The sequence below is a fragment of the Pseudorasbora parva genome, chromosome 21 (assembly GCF_024679245.1).
Source record: "Pseudorasbora parva isolate DD20220531a chromosome 21, ASM2467924v1, whole genome shotgun sequence".
NCBI classification, from domain to species: Eukaryota; Metazoa; Chordata; class Actinopteri; order Cypriniformes; family Gobionidae; genus Pseudorasbora; species Pseudorasbora parva.
The window spans coordinates 4273709-4296844 of NC_090192.1; the positions used below are offsets into that span (position 1 = coordinate 4273709).

The 23136-nt window shown below is 39.3% G+C and overlaps 2 protein-coding genes across 3 annotated transcripts; one reads left to right on the forward strand and one right to left on the reverse strand.

Annotated features, from left to right (window-relative positions):
• Positions 1 to 299: 299 nt before the first annotated feature.
• rac3b (Rac family small GTPase 3b) lies at positions 300 to 8834 on the forward strand. The gene is made up of 6 exons (XM_067430519.1): positions 300 to 476; positions 1835 to 1906; positions 2663 to 2780; positions 4293 to 4355; positions 4459 to 4618; positions 7484 to 8834. Exons 1-6 carry the CDS (start codon positions 442 to 444, stop codon positions 7612 to 7614), a joined length of 579 nt encoding a protein of 192 aa, XP_067286620.1. The 5' UTR covers positions 300 to 441; the 3' UTR covers positions 7615 to 8834.
• Positions 8835 to 11395: 2561 nt separating this feature from the next.
• On the reverse strand, positions 11396 to 21348 carry dcxr (dicarbonyl/L-xylulose reductase). Of its 2 annotated transcripts, XM_067430133.1 has the most exons (9): positions 21288 to 21348; positions 21099 to 21195; positions 17958 to 18055; positions 17599 to 17753; positions 17477 to 17519; positions 17293 to 17392; positions 13540 to 13604; positions 12239 to 12356; positions 11396 to 11881 (listed from the first exon to the last, which is right to left on the reverse strand). In XM_067430133.1, exons 2-9 carry the CDS (start codon positions 21148 to 21150, stop codon positions 11778 to 11780), a joined length of 735 nt encoding a protein of 244 aa, XP_067286234.1. In that variant the 5' UTR covers positions 21151 to 21195; positions 21288 to 21348; the 3' UTR covers positions 11396 to 11777. The 2 variants fall into 2 exon arrangements, with proteins under 2 accessions (XP_067286234.1, XP_067286233.1); XM_067430132.1 differs by having other exon boundaries at positions 21099 to 21344.
• Positions 21349 to 23136: the final 1788 nt, after the last annotated feature.

Here is a 23136-nt window from a genome sequence, read left to right on the forward strand (position 1 = left end):
ACTGCTGTTTGAAATATTTACCATGGTATAACATCAGTAGAGCATGGTGCTAGCAACATCAATGGGCTTGTTTCAAAAGAAATGCATGAAATGATCAAATGTGATAGTCGCTTTGGATAAAAATGCATACCTTTAAATGCAAAAAAACCAACAAAACTCAGCCCGCAGAAATGCACAGTATGCATACTGCACAGTGTTTTAGTAGCTACTAGTATTCCATTCTGCACCGAGGCAATGACTCACGCTGTGTGGGCTCCTGTCCCTTTAAATTTTCTCGGCTATTTCCGGAGGGTCTCGGTGAGCTTCGCTGTCAAAACCGCTGCTGCAAAGAGGGCAGAGACCGTATTCCTGCAGATATCTATCATTTCTCGGGTTAAGTGGGAGCTGTGTCATAATAAAACACATTTACGCCTGTGAACTGAAGCAACCTGCTCTCCACAAATGCAAGCTATTAAATGCGTGGTGGTCGGCGACGGGTAAGTAGTGTTTTTTGGGAGCTGGTGGGAGAGGAGCATCCTTGGAAAACCTGTGTGGGTTATTGCAATGCATTGATGCCTAGTTCTGGCCTTTGCATTTTATAATTTGCTTAACAAAAAAACTCCTCTATTTGATCTTACGCATGGTCGTGCTGTATGCAGACCAGACTGCATGTGAAACTAAAATATTCATGTGTATAGCTATTAAAACGGGCGCATCACAACGTAAAAAAATATTGTTTTATGTCTTCGTGTATTATATCTGATGCACGTGCGGATTTCAGTGTGCTGCGTTTATTTGACATTACATGAACAGGCTTTGGTCATTTTTGTCCATTGAGAGTGTATTTAGCAGTGTGTAGTACAACTGAGTGACCATGGTGAATGGCAAAAGCCTGTAGCCAGAAACGCTATGGTTACCACTCCCTCTTACGCGCACGAGTGTGCACGAGAATTGTGTGGAGCGCGTGCATGTGAGCGAGTTTCCCTGGCTGCTATGGGAAGTCCGACTCGTTCAAAGAATCGGTTCCTTTGAAGAACCGTCTAAAGAATATGAATCGCTATTATTTTACGAACTCGTGTATATATATATATATATATATATATATATATATATATATATATATATATATATATATATATATATATATATATATATATATATATATATATATCTCAAAGAAAAGCGTATTAACATACATTTTATGTATTATAGATCAAAGGATAAATTTAAGTCACTTAAATAAATGTAAATACATTTTTAAGGATAAAATTAAAGGATAAATTTAAGTACAAAACGAGTACTGATGAAATTGCCATTTTAGTGCTGTCAATTTGATTAATCGCGATTTAAAAGTTTTTGTTTACATATTATATTTGTGTGTGTTTGTGTACCGTGTATAATTGTTATGAATATTTCAATACACACATGCATGTATATATGTAAGGAATATGTGCATGTATATACTGTATATATTTATATAATCTATATATTTCAATATTTTTCTTAAATATATACATGCATAATAATTACACAGAGTACACACACATCTCAGTGAATCATTGATCAATCATGAGCTGCTTAGTGAACGAGTCCTTCATCCGATTCTTTCAGCTAGCGTGTGTGGTTTCCCTCAGGCGAGTGTGAATCTGGGACAGGGTCTGTCACTATCTGACACACTAACACCCACATAAAGAGCACACATGCAGCAGTATCTACTTTTGCATGAGCAAACCTTGTTTATGATATAATGTTATGACCTTTTCATTATTCCCTCTCTATCTATGAGTTTTCATTAAATGCACATTAATGCATCTCAGATATCCCTAGTTTAGCTGTCTCCTGTGCTTTTCCCCAGGGCCGTGGGTAAGACCTGTCTGCTCATCAGCTACACCACAAATGCCTTCCCTGGCGAGTACATCCCTACAGTGTGAGTATATAGTGTGTCCATATGCTAGTATTTGCTGTTAAAGTCTTTGCGATGGATATAAAATCAATGAGAACTACTTATATAAAATGCATATAAATATTAGTCAATCATAGTCATGATATTTAAATGCTAAGTTTATGACAAAACACATAATGCAATGCAATACAATGAGGATTGAGAGATTAAACAAACCTTCCTCAAAAGCCTGATGGATTATATTTGATACTCACATTTTTCTAAATTTTAATCTTGAAATATTAATAACAATGTAAAAGTGTATATATATATATATATATATATATATATATATATATAATGGTGCAGACATTGCACCTAATAAAAGTTATTTTTGTAGCTAACCATTACATCCTTAGTGTTGTAAATGTTTTGTATATATTTTTTCTATGTTGTGCCTGATCACTCGCTGATTTATTGGTCCTCACTGGTGATCTGTGGACATGAAGTGCATGTGACAGCACTGATTTGCATATCAATAAGACAATTAGTTGACCATTCTAAAGATCTAATGAACTGCATCCTGATGCTTTGCAGGAAGATATTCCAAAAATGTGAGCTGCTCCAGACAATGACATTTAGGAATGTATTTCTGAGTAACTGCTTTATTGTTCATTAAGATGGATGAGCATTCAGGAATGGTTGATGGCTGTGGTGGCAACAACTAATTCCGATGCCATTTGTCATTCTGAATGTTTTGCGATGTTTTATTGAGCATTAAGTCAATGCGCATTTTTTTAGGTTTGACAACTACTCTGCCAATGTGATGGTCGATGGCAAACCAGTGAACCTTGGCTTATGGGATACAGCAGGACAGGAAGACTATGACCGCCTCCGTCCCCTCTCGTACCCGCAGACGGTGCGTCACATCAAATTCTGTATTTACTCTTTATTAGACAAAAACAGTTGGAGACTATTTTAAGCAAAATGGTTGAAAACCCATAAATACAATCACTTGCAATTTGAAAAACGCTTATCACTTTTGAACAATAGGTAGAGCTGACACCAAATTGATCTGGTGTGGAGATTGTTGGGTGAAAATGACACAAAGTTTGGTGTCAATATGCCAAATCTTTGCAGTGATACAGCATAAAAGGCCGCTTTGCATCATACCATCAAATTCGCTGATGCAGTAAATGAAAATCGTTTTGTCTATCAACACGGTTGTCGTAACACACGCTAAGTTTGGTCAGAATACACTAAAGCGTTGTGGAGATATAGCCTTATGTCCCCTTTGGCTTGCACTACTTCATCAAATAAATCTGTTATTCGAGAACTTAAATTCCATAGATTTTTGTCAGCATTGTCTGAAGATGATCTGACTCGAATTTAGTGAAATTCGGACCAATGGTCTAGGTCTAGGAGTTAGAAAAAGTAGGTTTTCAAAGAAATTCAAAATGGCGGACAGGACATTCGGCCGTTTATGGCATTGATGTTGTCTGAATGATCTAAGAAATACCAGTACTAGGCCCCATTTACACTGCATGGTTCAAGTGACCCAATTCCGATTTTTTCCTTTCATGTGGCACAGATCGGATATGACGTGAATGTGTAAGCAGTAAAAAAAACGCATGAATTCCGATATCCTCAGATCGGATTCAGGCCTCACTCATGTGGTAATAAATCCGATATGATTCGGATGCGTGCATTTGCGTTTGCCATGTAAGCGGTCAAATCGGATATTCCCCAGTAAATGAGAGTCGTACGTCATTGAAAAAAGGACGGAGGCAAATGACGTCAACTCTACGTAGGTGGACACAAACTACGATCCAGTGTTGCCAAGTCTGCGGTTTTCATGCAGAACCGGTCTACTTTAACACAGTTTTGAGTTGCAATTAAGCAGGTTTTGTTGTGAAAACCTGGCAACCCCGTCAAGGGCTCTCCTCTTTTTCTCCGTCTTAAGAGAGAAATGTTTTGCTGACCTTTAAAGATGTGTGGAACAGTGCAGACAGCAAAACATTGTGCAATCATTTTGTCTGCGTCCATTGTATATCGCGCTGTTTTACTTCCTTTCACCGGTTAAGAACGTCTTGAGCTGTTTTGCCAGTGTACAGTGTAAATGCAAATATCGGATACAGGTCGCTTTTTAAAAGATGATGTAAACGTGTCGTCAAAAAATTCGGATAGTCACCAAATCGGAATTGTGCATCAAGACCTGCAGTGTAAATGCAGCCCCAGTCTCTTGATCTTTTCGAGTTGAATGTAAGACATTACCTCTTGTGTGCCATCACATTTTTATAATTAAAATGAGTGTCCATGAATGTCCTCTTCTCCCTGCAGAAAAACAGGAAGCAGATAAATAATTAAATTAGGGTTGCGTATGTCACAAAAAACAGCTTGTTGAATGACTTTCCCTCTGTTTTTTCTACAGGATGTGTTTTTAATATGCTTTTCTTTGGTGAGCCCAGCATCCTTTGAGAACGTCCGTGCAAAGGTGGGTGCAACTCTTTTAGTGGTTGGTTTTGAAAGAACGACAGTGCATATTTAGATAAAGCTGATACGATAATGTAATATAAGACTCATTTTCAATGCTCCAGTGGTACCCCGAGGTGCGACATCACTGTCCCAACACACCCATCATCCTGGTGGGCACCAAACTGGATCTGCGAGATGATAAGGACACCATAGAGAGGCTGCGGGACAAAAAGCTGTCGCCCATCACCTACCCACAGGGCCTGGCCATGGCCCGAGAGATCGGTGCGTAGAGCATGTCTCATTTATGAATGACAGCAGGGAAACTGTACTTCCATTACCGGAGGCATGTTTCCATAATGGAGTTATTGAGCTGAGGTCTGTAAGTGAGTGGGACGCTGGTTAGGTTGTCATATGTTTGGAGTTGCTTAGTGGAGTGGGCGGCACAAAGATGGCAATTGTCTTACCGGTGGCGGTCCAGCATGAGCCGGGGACGTGGGGGAGGAGCGGCAGCCGGAGAAAGATGTTCAGAAAACAAAATGGCCTTTCCTAGAGAAGGGCTCTTTGTCGCGTCGGTCTGCATGCTGCAAGTCTCCCCGGTGGGAATGTTTTCTCAGAGCCTGCCAGAAACAGTAAATGGCTGATTTATGCGAGACCTGTGTGTCGGGAGTTCATCCTAGTGTCTGTTATTCTCTACACACTACTGTTTGAAAGTTTAGAAAGGTTTTGTTTAAAGAAAGATATTAATGCTTTTATTCAAAAAGGATGCATTAAATTATTTTTAAAGTGACATTAAAGACATTTATAATGTTATAAATTATTTCTATTTCAATTATGCTCTACTTTTGAACTTTCTGTTCAATAGAGAACCCTGAAAGAAATGTATCATGTGTTTCACAACATTAAGCAGCACAACTTTTTTCATCACTGATAATATTCAGAAACGTTTCAAATCCTCATATCAGAATGATTTGTGACACTGAAGACTTGAGTGATAATGCTGAACATGCAACACATTCAGCACAGGAATAAACTACATTTTAACATTCACATAAAAACAGTTCTTTTAAATGGTAATATTTTCAAAATATCAACGTTTTTACTGTATTTTTGATCAATTAAATGCAACCTTAGTGTCTTCTTTCAAAATGTAAAAAACTAAATCTTACCAACTCCAAAGTTTTGAATATGTAATTTGATTTTTTTTTAAATAAAAAAAATGCAATTGTGTTTTAAAATGCGCTAAAAAAAAATCCAGGTTTGCTGTGCTTGTTTATAGGGCTACACGAATATGGCCAATTTTTTTGATTATATATATCAATATGGCTATCAAATAATAATAATATTAAATATAAATATAAATAAGAAATATTGCATTATGAAATAAATAATCTAATATTTAAAAATATTGCAATATTCTAATTTAATTTCTTAATTTTCAGGATGTTAAACCATCAAACTTTTATTTTGACAACCACAGTTAGCCCCTAAAACCTCTCATTTGTTAGTATGAATTCATAATTGGGTGAGTTGAAAAATAAGCAGTAAAAAAAAAAAAAAAAAAAAAAAAAATTATTTTTTATATTGTTAAGTAGTAGTGAAGTGGTGTGTAGTGTGAAGTGGTGTGTAGTGTAGTGTGAGTAGTGAAGTGGTGTGTAGTGTGGAGTGGTGTGTAGTGTAGTGTGAGTAGTGAAGTGGTGTGTAGTGTGAAGTGGTGTGTAGTGTGAAGTCTGATGTTTGAGAAAATATAAGTGGTCACTAACTTTGTCAATTCGTTCAGTTTTTTGTACATTTTTACAGAAATGTGTCCTATGGTGTGACATTCAGAATACAGAGCTTCTTACCAAAGAACAACAGAAAATGACACTTTTAGCGGTTTCAAAAAAGTTAAATATTTGACAAAATATCTTACCATGAGCACATGGGCTTCCCATAGGCTTCCCAGTAACATGGTAACATGATCTTGAATGGGGTCCTTCAGTTAATTGAGCTAGTCACTAATTATGGAGATTAGTGTTTCCTTTAGTTGGCCAGTTTGACTCTTGGCTTCTGAGGTCAGTTTGTGATTTAAGCAATTGTGTTTTTTAAAACACTTAATTTGTTGTGAAGGCAACAATATTGCTTACATCATCATAAAGCAAAATGTTTTCTTAATGTCTCATTGATCAAAACAGTTTTTTTTAATGTTAATTGATAATATTCACCAACAATACTTTCTTGTAACTAATAAAACAGTCTGATATATATATATATATATATATATATATAATTTTTTTTTTTTTTTTTTTTTTTTTTTTTTTTAATAAATGGTGTTACCTTTCGATTTTAGATCCGCACAAATCAAAAATCAGCATATGAATATCAGCAATGGTGACATACTTAAATGCTGCAATGTATGCTGGGAGCCATGATTTTTATACTGTAGTGGCTCCCAGAATGCATTGCAGCATGTCACTGTTGTTGAGACTTACTCGCTGATTCTTGATGTTTCTGTGTTTGGATAAAGATTATTTTTCAGTATGTTTGATCTGTGGTGAGGAAGCTCTTGAATATAATCTATTAAGCGTTAACTAATTAGAGCCAGAGATGAGTATAATCAATATTTTTTATGATGAACCAAGGTTTATCATCTGATAATCTTTGTTTAAACTTATTTTGTAATAAACTGTGTTTTGATAAAAACTGTTACACAAATTGATATCAGAAGCCAAGAGGCAAACTGCCCAACCAAAGGAAATACTGATCACCATAATGGTGACCAAACATTTCAAGAAAACGGCACCATCTTTCCTTCAGTGATTCTGCTTATTATCATCAGGTGTCATCAATAATCAAACAATCATCCCTTAATTAATCACTTAAGTATCTTATAAACTCTAACACTGCTTCAGTGTTACTTTAACACCCTTCTGGTGGTTCCCATATGAACACCGACCGGTGTTAATTCAACACTGGGGAATTTACTGTGTGCACATCATCATCATCATCAACAACATTATCATCATGTCACATCAACAACACACTTATAAGTATTTATTTGGATGAATTGTGCAGCCCTATATTTACGTACTCTTCCAAATAGAGCAAGTGTCCAAAAAACACCCATCTTTGCAAATTTAAGGTACATACTTTCTTGTCTTTATGCCGCAGGTGCCGTGAAGTACCTGGAATGCTCCGCCCTGACTCAGCGAGGGCTAAAGACTGTATTTGACGAGGCCATCCGCGCCGTCCTCTGCCCTCCGCCCGTCAAAAAACGTGGCAAGCGCTGCACCCTCTTCTGAGTAAAAACGATGACAATTCCTGGCACCCAAACCCACACAAAACTACAATATTTTTAATCAGCCTCTTGGAAAATATATTGTACTTCTCTCACAGGTTCGGTGACAGCCGTCCATGAAGTTCTAATGCACATTACATGTATATGAACCATTGGCTAGAAGTCGGTCCAGTCGGAGGGAAACCTTGTGGTAGATTGTTTTTCGCGGCCTCACGCGCCGAGATGTAAAATTCCATTTCATATTGTTTATATGAGAAGTTTTAGTGGTGCAGTGTAATTGTTGACATACTATAAGGAAGTGTTTCTTGGTGTCGTAAAGGAAGCGTTTCAAAGAAAGTTGATCTTGTACAAAGCTAACCATTCGCAGTATTAGCATTCCTGTCAGCGTTAAAGTCAACATGAAATGGCGTCCGCGACTCGTGTAATGAGTTAAACGGGATATTCAATGAGGAAGAAAGGTTGGGAATTACTTGGATTGTGAAAATTGTGTAGTTTCATCTGTGGAATGACGTGCATCGGTGAATTGTGCGCTACAAGTCCAGAAACGTGAATTAAGAAACTAATTAGGGTCCGTTTGATTTCATGTTGACTTTAAAGCCTCGTTCATTCATGAACACTAGATGTTTTCTTCTCAACTCTTTAACAACTTGGCCATTTCAAACACTGGAGAAGGAAACTGTGAACATTGTGTCTCTACTTGTATGTCGACTAATTGATGAGGTTAGTGAAAACACTGTTTTTGGATTTGCTTCTTTTCTAGTTTTCTATGTATGGACAAAACACTCTGATCCTGATCTGTGATGAAGGGTTTTATGGTACAGCTTCACAATCCAAAACCTCCAAGCTCTGTCTGAACAAATGCCCATTAGCGGGTGTGTGTAAGTGACCTGCATGCCACGACCAGAAGCCTGAATGTCTCTTTAACTGAAGGACATGCATGGGCATTTGTTCGGAAACCTGGTTAATACATGTCTGCATGTGGCGTGAGTGTGGCCATTCGTCCGTGACGTGATTGGCTGTTGGGTGTGAGTTGTCTACATCAGTGCTGCGGCACTTCCTTTCTCTAACCTAACTTTGTACATACCTTTCAAAATGAACAAAAAAGATGATAATCTTCACAGCTGCCAAAAGACATTTCCATGATGTAAGATAGTATATTTACAAAAATGTTTTAGATGAGGAATGCATTAATTAATTAATAAATCTATTCATGTTTTACCCTTACCCCTTTGACCCTGTGCTTTAATTCATTTTAGTGGCCCTATGATGCTGATTTAAAGGCTCCTAATGTTGTTTTGGCGTCTCCTACAACAGGATTACATGCATACAATCACTTTTTTTTCAAACACAATTTTCTCATAATATACATTGCACATCACCACGTTTTTCAATGATTCTCAAACAAGCTTTCCGTGAGCTTGCTCTGCTCTGATTGGCCAGACTGCCCAGTCTGTTGGGATTGGTCGACTGCTTACGGCACCAAATGAAATGTCCATTACCATAACTGAATTTCAGCTCCAGAGGCGTCCTAAAGCTCAATGAGTTTACACACACAAAGACAATCAATCCGAGCGCGAGTCTGATGATGAAACATTGGAGAAATATTTATTCAACCTGAACCTCCATCACAGAGCGACCTGAGCAGAACGTTTCTCAATGATGCGCTTCTCAGTTTGAGTTTCCTTGTGAGATGTTGAGCTGTAATTCCTTACCATCAGCATTAACAAGAGTGTGTCCATCAACAAACACGTGTGTTTCTCATTTATTGTGGTGCACAAGCAGGAACCGTATTAATAACAGCGATACGTTAGCCCAGCACTAACGTCATTGACTGATGACACATTACAGTCTGGCTCATATAGGCGGTTCAGAGTCGATTATTTCTTTTGGGAAACAATAACTTTATTTATCGTGACTTTATTAAAGATGCACTATGCAACTTTCCGTCCACTGGATGGCGCCTATTCTAAAGTGCGTAATTTAAAGTGTGAGCGCAGTAATTTGGGACATGTGGTCTTCACCTCATGCTAAGAGTAAAGCACTCCTGCCAAATAAAAGACGAAACCGAGGGTAGCGCAGATATGATGCAATTGACAGGCGACTCGCTCAAACGCAATGCTGAAACGTCCCGGTCCTTGGTTAAAATAGCAATTACAAATAGTTGGAAACATTTGGGATATTGTAGGTACTCAATTGAACAAAATATAAAACACCGGCCTAGTTGTTTTTGGATATTTTACTGCAAAAATACTACATAGTGCACCTTTAACTTTGCAGAACGTTTACATTCACAGATTATTACACACTGCTTGAAAGGGAATATTTGAAAAACTATAATAGGGGCACTTTAATAAATGACCTCAAAAGTATAATAAATCATCATGCAATGTTTTGTGCATTACATTGGAAGTCTTCCGAGGCTGTTTTGTGAACTATTCCTTTAACATCTGCAACGCTAAAGGGGCGGTGAAATGCTGTTTCATGCATACTGAGCTTTTTACACTGTTAAAGACTTGGATTCCCATCCTAAACATAGACAAAGTTTCAAAAACTAATGTTGGACGTTTGATGGAGTATTTCTGTGTCAAAAATACTCCTTCCGGTTTCTCACAAGTTTCTGAGAGTTTTTTCCGAGTATGGGTCTACTTGATGTTAATAGACCGGAAGGTCCTTGTATGGGCCGTGCGGGCTCTTCTCCCGGTAGGGTGCGCGCGCGCGTGACTAGAGCGAGAGAGGAAATGCACGCCCATAAACACTCTCAGGTGCAGATCCAGTCGATCCAGGCGCCGCGCTCCACTTTATTCCTATGGGTGACATCGAGTGACTTCAACGCTTCAACGCTTTGCTTTTCAAAACCGTTTTGCTTGCTACTGCTAAGGTTTAGTCGCTACAATAGTCCATAAACCGAATCATGTCCTCATAAACTGAGAGTAAAGACACACAAATGTTGACAGGCCACTAAATACAGTCCATACCACAGAGACGGACATCCTGATGTTGCCGTTTCTCCTGTTCAGTTTATTTCAGCCTCAGATTTGATTCTGGATCATATCTGTTAGCTGAGATCGATAGCCATGGGTTTCTCCACGCTTGAGGACGTCGCCGCTTTGCACTCTCGTCATTCTTTAGCTCCGCCCACTCGATACGCCTCCAGGCGCTCGTTTTTTTCCGGAAAGACTCGGTACAGCCTATATTTCTTTTATAAATATAATAAAACTAAAGACTTTTCGGAGATATGAAGGATGCAATACTACTCTATAGGTACTCAAGATTGACATGAGATTGACTGAAACTGAGTGTTTCACCCCCCCCCCCCCAACCTTAAGTGATTTGTCTATTTTTCAAATTAGCAAAGTTCCTAGTTGTTCAAGGCCTTTTAATAAATAGCCAAACAGCAAATCTTGACTGCATGATTGTTTATATCACTGCAAAATGTTAACTGTATTATAGTACAGTTCTATATATATAAAGTTGGATATATAAGTATATCCATACACACAGTACACTCATATTGAATGCTTGATTGCTTGCATTTCACGCAATTGCATTGTGTGAAAAGCACCATACAAATAAAATTGACTTGGCTTGAATGACTTGAAGTCTAAAATATGGTCCAGAAATCTGGATTTAATCACGAATGCATGTGTGAATGCTGATCTCTTCTGGCCGTACATGATATTACAGGACATTTAATCCACTGATTGTCATGGCAACTGGAACTGGCTAGAAGGAGAGACCTTCACGCTCTCATGAGGACCATATGAAGTCAACAGAGCAACAGCTGGTAAACGCTTCAGTTTAGTTTAATTAGTCTTGCCAATTATCCAAGCTTGTCTAGTGTGCATTAAAACGGACAGAATTTCTGTTATCATTGACTCTCACTCAAAAAAAAATTTCCAAACCAGATTTCCTTTATTCTGTGTAACACCAAAGGAGATATTTAGCGGAATGTACATGCTGCTCTTTTCCATACAATGAAAACACAAAAAAGGACTAAAATGCCACTATAAGTGCAGTCCAAACAACTCATGCTTCATATTCTATGTTAGCTTTGTGTGAAGAACAGACCCAAACTAATTACTAAAGTTACTAAAAGTAACTGATGATATGATTTGTTATGAGTTGAAAGCGAAATGCATCCATTCAGGCTTGGTCACCTGTTCTTTTTTAGCAAGCCAGAAAACCCCCATCCACGGGCAGGATCACTCCATTGGTCATGGCACTCTTATCGCTGAGGAGGAAGAGGATGGAGTTGACCACATCCTCCACTTCTAAACAAACACAATAAGAAAGAAAGATGCTGGAGCATAATTGCGTTTTCAGACAGACTTTGACATTCTGGTGTTTCATAAGCCTCAGTTTTAGTTTGCCATTGATGTCACTAAAATGTGGTTACACAATCAATGCTGAATCCCAAAATGCAGAGAGAGAAGTATTAAATAACCCAAGATGAGCGCTGCATTGTGAACTGACAGCACTGCTGCTGTGATGTGTATCCTCAGAGGACATTTATTGCAAAATTGTATCTTGATTATTGAAATAACTGGGTGATACACAGGGAAAGAGGAATGGTGATTTTATTTTTACATGCATCGTCTGTTATAGTGACCTAAAAAGCTCAGGCTTACCTGCAAATTTCCCCAGCGGGATACGTGATGTCATGCTCTTGGCCTTTTCTGGGTCACTCCATGCAAGCTTTCCCATTTTTGTCAACACCACAGTCGGGTTCACGGAGTTCACTCTGATCTGTCGAGGTCAGATTATATAAGACATGCTAAATTCACATGAAAGATGCATATTAAGTCAAACCAGAACTGATTCAGGCTAGATTTTTTTACTAGTGTGTAGAGGACATTATAGTTCATAAATAAAGTCAACTGTGACAGATTATAACCAAACATTTTTCATACAGTGAGTACCAGTAAAATTGATCAAATGATTCCTTCACTTTGACCTGAGCATGATTTGCTGAAGAGTTTTTTCTTTAATTGCCAAATGCGACCTTTGACACCACAGACTGAATAAAATGAAGCATTGCTTGGTCATTGGTTGAGCTAAATTAGTATTATCTTATTGTGCAGTTAAATTAAACAGCTGATTGGTTGATTGTAATCCATTCTTGTCATATTTTGTGCCATATTTTATTACCATTTTCTAAATGTGAGAAAATATTGAAGGTGCCTGAATAAATTTAGGTTTGACTAGTTATCTATCAATCAAGATAGAGAACAAACATTTTCTCTTAATAATAATTATAATAAAATATTATTAAATATAATAATTATATTCAAAATAATTATATTAATACAAATAATCATAATTCCCTCTTCATGTAGAGTTAAAACTGTGTTCAGGCCAAGATGGAAATGATGCCCACATTGTTCATGAATGATCATCTAGCTCTCAAGAGAAACACAATAACTGGCTGAAGATGTTTAGATGACAGGCGTTATGACTTGTGGATTTCAATTCATTTTATATTCCTAGAGCAAACCAGTTTGTGTACCAGTCAAGATGAATATTCTGCTATTAATATAATCATGAAAAGCAACAAGCTGGTGAATATTAACATGCATCCCAATATCTACTCCATAATTTATGGCGATGCACAAACAACTCAGTCACATGCATTCATGCATTATTATCTGTTAGCAATTACGCTCAACTGTTCAAGTAATTACAAGGCGGTCAGTAACACACCCAAATGTTTAATCGCCGATTTGAGACATTCAGCAAACAGATTTATATTTTTTAAAGAGTGTGGTTGTTGATTGGCTTGAAGCCTCCTGGCCAGACTGATCATCCCAAATGTACGATTTATTTTCACAAAGCTGTTGACAACACACTATAGGCTCATTGTTTGATAGATTTCACAAACATGATCTCTGGACTTCAGTCATGGATTAATAAGCAAATATCAGTGATTAACCTGATACGGCCCCAACTCCAGCGCCATCACTTTGGTCAGCATGTCCAACGCTCCTTTTGTGGCACCTTCATAAAACACAAAAGATTCAGTCAAATGTGCACCTCTGTATTAGAGATTTAAAAATGTTACTTGGTCAAATAACCAGGACTTTTAAATATAACTCTGATTGTATTCGTCTGAAAGAAGAATGTCATACACACCTGACCTAGGATGACTTGAGGGTGAGTAAATCATGGGCTAATTTTCATTTTTGGGTGAACTATCCCTTTAAGAGCATTTTTCAGCAGTGTAAGGAAAACAGGGTCATTAACTGCTGGAATACTCGATTCTCATTGGTCAGAAACTGAATTCTGTGGTAAAAACTTTAATCCCGAAATTTTGGATAATCACTCTTAAATTTTATAACTGACATCCCAGAAATGAATTTTCGACATAGCTGTGCTACTCTCTCAAATATACTGTAATAAATTAAGTTTACATTTTAAGGTGTCAGGGTTAATGTGTAATTAAGTCCTGATTAATAATAATTAACTATATGTCCTTACAATAGGGTTAGGGTTAAGATTAGGGTGTGGTTTAGGGTTAGTTGCATATATTTACACCGATCAGGCATAAAATTATGTCCTAATATTGTCTAGGTCCCCCTTTTGCTGCCAACACAGCCCTGACCCGTCGAGGCATGGACTCCACTAGACCCCTGAAGGTGTGCTGTGGTATCTGGCACCAAGATGTCAGCAGCAGATCCTTTAAGTCCTTTAAGTTGCGAGGTGTGGCCTCCATGGATCGAACTTGTTTGTTCAGCACATCCATCAGATGCTCGATTAGATTGAGATCTGGGGAATTTGGAGGCCAAGTCAACGCCTCAAACCATTCCTGAAGCATTTGTGCTTTGTGGCTGGAGCATTATCCTGCTGGAAGAGCCACAGCCACCAGAATACCGTTTCCATGAAAGGCTGAACATGGTCTCAGCAATACTTAGGTAGGTGGAGCGTCTCAAAGGAACATCCACATGGATGGAGGACCCAAGGTTTCCCAGCAGAACATTGCCCAAAGCATCACACTGCCTCCGCCGGCTCGCCTTCTTCCCATAGTGCATCCTGGGGCCATGTGTTCCCCAGGTAAGTGACACACACACACACACCCGGCCATCCACGTGATGTAAAAGAAAACGTAATTCCTCAGACCAGGCCACCTTCTTCCATTGCTCTGTGGTCCAGTTGTGATGTTGGTGCTTTCGGCGGGGTCAGGGGTCAGCATGAGTGTGTTTTGACACCATTCTAACAGAACCAGGATTAATTTATTGAGCAGTTTGAGCTCCAGTAGCTCGTCTGTTTGATCGGACCACACGGACCAGCCTTCGCTCCCCACGTGCATCAATGAGCCTTGGCCGCCCATGACCCAGTGGCCGGTTCATGATTGGATCTGACTGAGCTTGATCAAAATTAAGTTTGATGGTGCAGACTTGAAATAATCAGATCAACAAGACACAAATTAAGCATGAACATGCTCGACTATTCAGAAATACCTTGTGCACCCAAACAGTACTATGATGCATATCTTTAAATATTTTTTAACATCTTAAGAACGTGTATATGTTTATTTATGACTCATATCGTACATACTCTTCAGTGGAGGATAATATTTACTAAAGTTTTAAAGTGCCCCTATTATGCTCTTTCGAATATATAATATAATTATGCCCTTTCATGCAGTGTAATTGTGAATGTGAAGGGTCCGCAAAGTATTAAAAACCAAAGTGCACGCTAAATAATTATACTGTCTTCAAAAATAAATAATCAATTCTTAACTGCCTGTTGTCAGTAAATACAGTCTCATTTTCTGCATTAATATAGTTAGTTTTTATAAAAAATTATCATAAGGCCTGTCTATGGTCTTCATTGTCTGATCGAGAACAACGTCTACTTTGACCTGCCCTCAAACACTGTACAAGCACTTCCAAGAGATGAGGACTCGTGCTGGAATAATGCAGAAAACTGATGCCATCGCAAGAGTGGCTTCACTTTTCGGAATTTGTTTGGCAAAGCATCTTGATCACCCCCAGGTGGCTGGATGCAGTATAGCTCATTAACACCGCCCTCTCTCTCCATGTAATCTAATAGGATTTAAGACAAACCATATAATTAAATTACACTTTCTGTCATTTTAGTTATTTGATAAAAAACGGGGGTGTGACGTCATGATTGACAGCTGAGATTGACAGCTTCTCTGAGTGCAGTTGTCACTGAGACACTAACAGGCTTTTTTCTAGATTTTTAGGAGGAGATTTGAGCGTGAACTTCATGTCCATAACCGTTTATTTCACACCGACATAATGAGTTGTCCTGCAGTAAACTATACTAACTGATTCAGTGGCAGTGTGGGCGGGGCCTATAGCTCAGCTCCACTTTATGCTGACTACTGCGCAGACTCGGGCTCCACGATGTCAGCGCCATATTTGGACATTGGTGGTTTCTATGAGGCTTTTCTACAATGGAAGAGAGTGAAGGTGCGTTATCCATCTTTTTTTACAGTCTATGCGCCATTGTCCAGTTCTCATCAGTGTTTATCAAGTGCTGAGGAAGACTTTAGAGCAGAAATTCAGATTTATTTCTGACTGGCCCTATAAGAAGTAGACCAATCACAACAGACTGGGCCGTGTGACCAATCAGAGTAGTCTTCTCTCATAAAGAAGGGGTTTAGGCCTGGTACACATTGTATGATTCTGGGAGTCCCAGATGAAAGATGAACAATCGTGGTGATTTTTGTGGTAATGGGTCTTAAACGGTGGTTATCCATCGTACAGATAAGAGTAAGAGTATCAGTAAGAGTGGTTCAAAGATGGCTGTTGTCACTGTCAACCAAAGATGGCCTGCGATAGATTTCTGACAGAAATCTCTGTCAGAGATTTAGCATGATCATCTCACACGCATGTTTGCTGCCATGACCTACATATACTGACTAGTCAATAAAAATGCAACATGAAATGGCGTATTAATCAACCAGACATGGTCCTAAAACTACTTGCCTCAAGCTCCATTTGCAAAATTGGCATGACAAGGTGGCCTCTTTTACCTAGCCATGACCGCGTCCATATTCTCCTCTTTTTTCAGCGCACAAAAAACCCATAAATACTGAAGTGTGATTAATCTTGCTCTATTTGTTTACCACCAGTGCATGATGATATTTTATTCCTCTATTATAACTTGTGTCGTAGTCTGCACTTCAATCATCATCGATCAGTCTACATACATGTCTACCCAAGTTTAATAAATCCATGTTGTACACTGTGATTTGTAATGATTGCCGAATTAGCAGCCATTAAAAAGATTAAATTAAGACAAACTAAAATAGGAAATTAGCATAATAGGGCACTTTAATAAAGCTCTTCTGAAGTAAACTACTAGCTCTTTTTTACAATAATTTACGTTTTTTACATCTTTGAAAGAAGTCACCTCTGCTCACCAAGGCCACACTTGTGTAAATACAGTAAATACAGTAAAAAACAGTAATATTGTGAAATATTTTTTTAAGTTTTCTGTGTGAATATATTTTAACATTTAATTCATTCCGGTGATCAAAGCTGAATTCCAATTGATGAAAATGAGTGCATGTTGTTGTATCTATTGTAAAAAATGTACAATGCTTTGAACAAAATCTTTCTCCCCAGGCTCAATAGATAGGCCTGGGATAATTCTCGGTTGCATGCATGCGATAAATAAGATTAGACGTCTGAGTTTGAGTCGGTGCACTCACAGTACACGGCATGATCCTTCAGGGCACACTGTGAGGCTTGACTCGAGATGTTCACAATGGATCCTCCAGTTCCTCTGGCCTTCATACCTCGAGCCACTATCTACAATAAATACACACAGCACATTTTAAAAGAGTATGTTGCATTCATAAAACTCATTACGAAACGGGTTCGGCCTCTGCTTACCTGAGCTACATGAAGTGCAGCTTTCACGTTGACATTGAAAGACCTGCAAAAGCCATCACAACTGCAGTCGGACTATTTTAAAACACAAATTATAGTGTGCGAGTGATATTTCAAAGCCCTACATGTCAATCTGATCTGGCGTGATCTCTAGGAAGGGCTGAAGGGAAGGGTAGGCTGCATTGTTCACCAGAAGATCCACCGGGCCGACGTCTTTCAGTGCCTCGTCTGTGGCATCCCAGTCCGACAGGTCCACACACACCGGCTTAATGGAGGGACACTGGGGATCAAACAATTCACACATTACAAAGAGATTTTCCATTGTCACGGTCTGGCTGAATGAGACCTATAAAACATAAAGGAGCAGCAGGCTCTCTTGGGATGTAGAAGAATGTGTTGCTTGGAACTGATGCATGCTGGGAGACAATAGATCCGCAGGGTTTTGTTTTAGGGATGAGATGGAGCGTGACCGAGGGGTCATTACCTCCAGCACTAGGCTATCCAGGTCAGCCTTAGTGCGTGTGACAGCCGTGACCTCTGACCCACAGCGTGCCAGAGCCAGTGCCGTGGCCCGTCCGATCCCTATAGGAGGCAATGAGTAAAGTCAACGATCTGCTGTATCATTATACCTAACAAGACTAATTCGGAAAGTTCAAAGCAAGCTTAAACTGCACTTATTACGCACGTTTAAAGAAATCGCCACTCAGAAACATCATGTCATTTCAAACCTGTGTGACTTAGAAGATATTTCAAAGAAGGACATGTATAATGTTACTTGTAAAAAAAGAAATGCACTTAATTGTATTTTATGTGCACTTGTACTGTACTTCAAATCTTAAAGTATATCTATTTTTAAATCTACTTCCAGATAATATATTCAAGAAATAAAAGGTCACTATGCTTTCACGACTATGTTGCATTTACTTTCATAAACTAGCTGCAGTCCGTAGTTTTTTCTTTGTCGCCATCTCTGTTCGAAAACTGCAATTGCAGTTACTCGCGGAATTATCAACTTTACGTGAGTTGTGCCTCGGTCGGCAAAGCGCGGAGGAATCCAATGTTTTGAGGAGAATGTGCGGCTGTCAGTCATTTGAAATCAGATACTGTTTGAAAGTATGACCAACATAAAAATGCCATCTAGTAGCTAATTAACATCCACTTTTGTTCTGACCAACTGAGAGGAACAAAGCCCAAGAGTAGTTCAGTTTCCATTTCTGTGCAGTCTAATTTCTAATCATCACATACCAACCATACCAACACATTAATTTGGAGTGTAGAGGTGAACTGCTCCCTCTCATAGACAGCACAAAATAATTTATATTTACCATAATGCACACAGCAAAATGAGAAAGGCACAACAAAGAAAACTCCATAACCGTATGAACTGAGTGAACAAGTGTGCTACTGTCACATCATAGCCTACTTCAACAACCATTGAAATGTCTTACCTGTCCAGCAGAAAAAAGACACTTCAAAACACCACAAAACCTTTAAATGCCCTTTTTATCCTCGTTTTCGCATCGCCCGGGTGAAGTATCTTTTTTTTCTGTAACCTGAAGTCCAAAGACTTCGAAGCAATATAGCCTGCGGGACACCTTCTTTATGTGTACAGATGTGATGCATTGACGCAAATCTATGCTTGAATTTCCCACGGAAATTCACTGGAATTAAAAACATTATTACAAGCTAACTGTTCGAGCTAAGGTAAGCAGATAGTTTGGAACACTGGCTGGTTATGTACTTGCTCAAAAATTTATTTTGGATAATTTTTAACCTAAAAGAGTTACGGACTGCAAATTTAACACAATTCTAGTAAGTGCACAAGTGCGCCACACAAACAAGTCCTGAAAAGTTAAGCCAAAGCGTCTCGATCGCCCCCAGGTGGCTGGATGCAGTATAGGTCATAAACCCCGCCCCCTCCATCAAATGTAATGGGAGGTAGACTAAACTATATCATATTACACTTTTTCCTGTTTAGAGACGTGAAAGGGACATCTACTTTAAATGTACCCTATGATAACAGACCAGCGTAAATATAAATTCTACATTCAAAAACGTTGTGAAAGTTTACTACAACAATGGCTCTGCGAACTTTACATAGCCAACTTTGGAAAATCCAGCGTTTAATTGATCCTGATAAGCTCATTGTCACAGCTGTAAACACGTCAGACTCCTTTAATGAGGAGGTTTTGCCATAACAGCGGCCCGTTAAAGAACGCAACACACATGCATAGACAGTAAAAGAAATGGACAGAGCGATCCCATTGACGTCAACGGCGAAAAAATGAAGTCAACCTAGGGGCGCTCACTTCCTGATGGCTGAGCGAACTGCGCCGCCTCAGACTGAGCGTGACGACGTAGATGCGACGTGAGCCTCCTGTCTGACAGCTGTAGGTCTTCTAGTAGTTGTGGAAAGTGAAAGCTGAATCACGTTTAAATATTTTCTCCCGTTGCTTTTGGCTCACTATGGGCTTCTCTCCATTCTTCCCCCTTGACTTTATCAGACTTTATGTCTCCACGTCCCCCCGACTGTCTCATAGACAGTAAAAGATTGCCTGCGAGCGTCTCCTCAGGTCTATACGGTAATTTCTGAACTGTGCGACAGAGTCGCGTTGGTTATGACGCAATCGTTAGCCTATTTTTACAAAAACAGCTTCTGCGGGGCGATAGTGTAAGATACAAGGTAACGGAGCCTTTTATGCATTGCCGTGTTTCTTTAGAAATAAACAATGGAAAAATGGAGTCTTTAAACGTCTCAGATGTTAAGTTATTCACTGTCAAAGTGATTTAAAAATGAATGGGAGTCAATGGGATGCTAACAGCAGGTGATGGCTTGGTTAGCAATGGCAGCTCCTAGGGGTGGAACGCTTTCCGAGCACTAGTTGACCCCCTCACACACATGTCTCACAGTAGAATTCAACCAATAAGATGACGACTTCAAAACTGCATCAGACCTCAGCCAACCTATCAGGTCACCTATCTGACCTGAGTCCTGACGCTTTGAAGACTCTGCTCTGGCTGTGCGCGTTATGTGTTTTGAACAGACTGTAAAAAAATATGGATGGTTGTCCATGACATCACCCATAGGTTTCTGTAGAGTTTTTGAAGCCTCAGAGTCGGCAGTTGCCATCTTTGCAGCGCGTCACTCCCGGATAACAGAAAATGGGCAAAGAGGCGGGACGTGGGCGGAGCTTAGGTGACTCAATAACTAACAGAAAGCAGTCAAACGACAATCCACCTTTACCTCAAAGTGGCCACGCCCTTAATTATTCAGAACTTTAAGACTTTACATAATGTAAACGAGCTATTTAGTTTAATAGCGGACAAGAGTTTTAATCACATTTTGAACGCACTGGCTTAAACGAACTCCAAGATAGAAATGTCAAAATTGTTACAACCATCCCCGGTCTTCCCCTTTATCATATCATGTATGGTGATTGTATGGCCTTTTTTTTATTTTTAAGCTTGGCATCTTCAGGCGCGATTCAAATGCATGGTAAAGATGCGACCAGGATACTCTCAATCTCTCCCTGCCAAAGAATAGTACTAGAAAATTAGTTGGTAAGAGGGTGAGTAGGCTAAATGACGGTAAAACAGTAATTTGTCCCTTTGTATTAAAGCTTACCTTTGCCTGCTCCAGTCACCAAAGCACGCTTTCCACTAAATGTTATCTCCATACTTTCTCTATCCAACCCAGGATCAACTACTCAACTCAAGTGGAACTGAAAGTACAACAAATGTTTTCAGGCGGACATGGTTTGCGAAAACAGCTGAAAAGCGCGGAAAATTTGCACGAAAGATTATAATACTGTACTCAGTTTCAATCTGATGTTTGTTTGATCAGTCGGTGAACTGAGCGCAGGTCAGAAAACGTCACATGATCAGCTCTCTTATTACGTAATACGACGCTCAGGGGTCTTCTCTTAATCATTGAAAGCATTGGCGTACTCTACCAGCGTCAATCCTCCACGATATTGATTAATATTGAAACATTTTAGTAGGCCTAAGACCATGGGTAAATAAACTAGAGGGATATGTAACATAAACCCTTATTTATCTCACTTTAAAGGGATAGTTGTAAATGTCAAAATCATGCGCACAACTTACCTACTGAAGACTTTGGACACAGCAGAAATCAAATATTCTTTAAACTCATATTATTAGGTCTGAACTTTTTCATTCTGTTGAAATGCAAGGCACAAACCCTATGGTTTTTCCTTTCAAATAGCCATTTCATTAAAATCTCTACAATATGAAGATAAGCATGCCTTCAAAATAACTCATGATTGTGTAACAGGCACTCAGGCAGCATAACACAAATACTGAACAGATCCTATATGAGGATGGCTAAAATAAAGATTTTAGAGCAAATGCATAATTCAAAGTACTTTGACATTATGCCTTTTATTATTTATTGCCGATAAGAAACAAATAGAAATATTGAACTTATAATAAAATACCATTAGCTTTTACTGAATAAGCTACAGAAACTGGTTAATTTATTATTTCAACCAATCAGCCACATCATTATGACTGGTGAAGTGAATAACACGATCTCTTCTTCACGGCACCTGTTAGTGGCAGCAAGTGACCATTTTGGCCTCAAAGTTGATGTGTTAGAAGCAGGAAAAACGAGCAAGCGCAAGGCAAGTTTTTTTAGAGAGTTTGACATGGGCCAAATTGTGATGGCTAGACGACTGGGTCAGAGCATCTCCAAAACTGCAGCTCTTGTGGGCTGTTCCCGGTCTGCAGTGGTCAGTATCTATCAAAAGTGCTTCAAGAGGAAGGAACAGTGGAGCAGAGTCCTGCAACGGGTCGGGTACCCGCGGGTATCCGCGGGTACCCGCATAAAAGTGGCTAAAACGGGTGGATTATGACATTTATAAAATTCACGGGCGGGGATGCGGGCGGATAATTAACTCTGTGCGGGCGGGTAGTAGCGCGGATGGGCGGATGAAAAATATGTGCAATATTTCTGTGGCAAAGTGAACGCGAGAGCAAGAGAGAGAGAGACCAGGGCGTGATTGTGAATGAGCGTCACCTGCGAGCCACACCGGTCTCGAGTCCTCTGAGGGAGCTCGGAAGCATATAAGGACGAGAGATCACCAGACCTGGATTTGACGTTGAGTTGTGTTTATGTTTTATTATGCGTGTGCGCATGGGAGATGTCCATGAAGGGCTACTCACGTTACTTTCGTTTTGTTTGGTTAAAGTCTTTTAAATGTTCGCTGGTTCCCGCCTCCTTCTTCCCCCATCCAACATATTGTAGGCTATTACAATTTCTATGTCCAAATTACCATTACACATACACGCAACAATGATATACCATTTGACCCATCACGTCACCACCACTGCGACATTGAAACTTTTGTTGATGCCTCTCGTAGCGCAGAAGGAGCGAGCGTTGCAGGAGTAGCAATGGATGAAGTAAAAGTAAAGCTGGTGAGTGGAGTAGCTATATGAAATTGTTGACAATGAGTCTTTAAAGGCACTTTTGCCTGTTTCATTAGCCCATTCATGACGCTGTTGATGTTGAGAGAGGTGTAGGATAAAAAAATAAAGCATTTTAATTTGAATGTTTTAGCGTGTGTGATTTATCGCGGGCACGGGTCGGGTAACGGGCCAAATATTAACGGGTCTGGGCGGGTACGGATTTAATTTTG

Excerpts from the sequence above, each read along its gene's own strand:
- rac3b (XM_067430519.1), top strand. The coding sequence starts at position 442 with ATGCAAGCTATTAAATGCGTGGTGGTCGGCGACGG. Across the intron at positions 477-1,834 it reads TGCGTGGTGGTCGGCGACGG|GGCCGTGGGTAAGACCTGTC; the intron begins GTAAGTAGTGTT and ends GCTTTTCCCCAG. Across the intron at positions 2,781-4,292 it reads CCCTCTCGTACCCGCAGACG|GATGTGTTTTTAATATGCTT; the intron begins GTGCGTCACATC and ends TTTTTTCTACAG.
- dcxr (XM_067430133.1), bottom strand. The coding sequence starts at position 21,150 with ATGGAGATAACATTTAGTGGAAAGCGTGCTTTGGTGACTGGAGCAGGC. Across the intron at positions 18,056-21,098 it reads GGTGACTGGAGCAGGCAAAG|GGATCGGACGGGCCACGGCA; the intron begins GTAAGCTTTAAT and ends TGCCTCCTATAG. Across the intron at positions 13,605-17,292 it reads GAAGGATCATGCCGTGTACT|GTGCCACAAAAGGAGCGTTG; the intron begins GTGAGTGCACCG and ends TGTTTTATGAAG.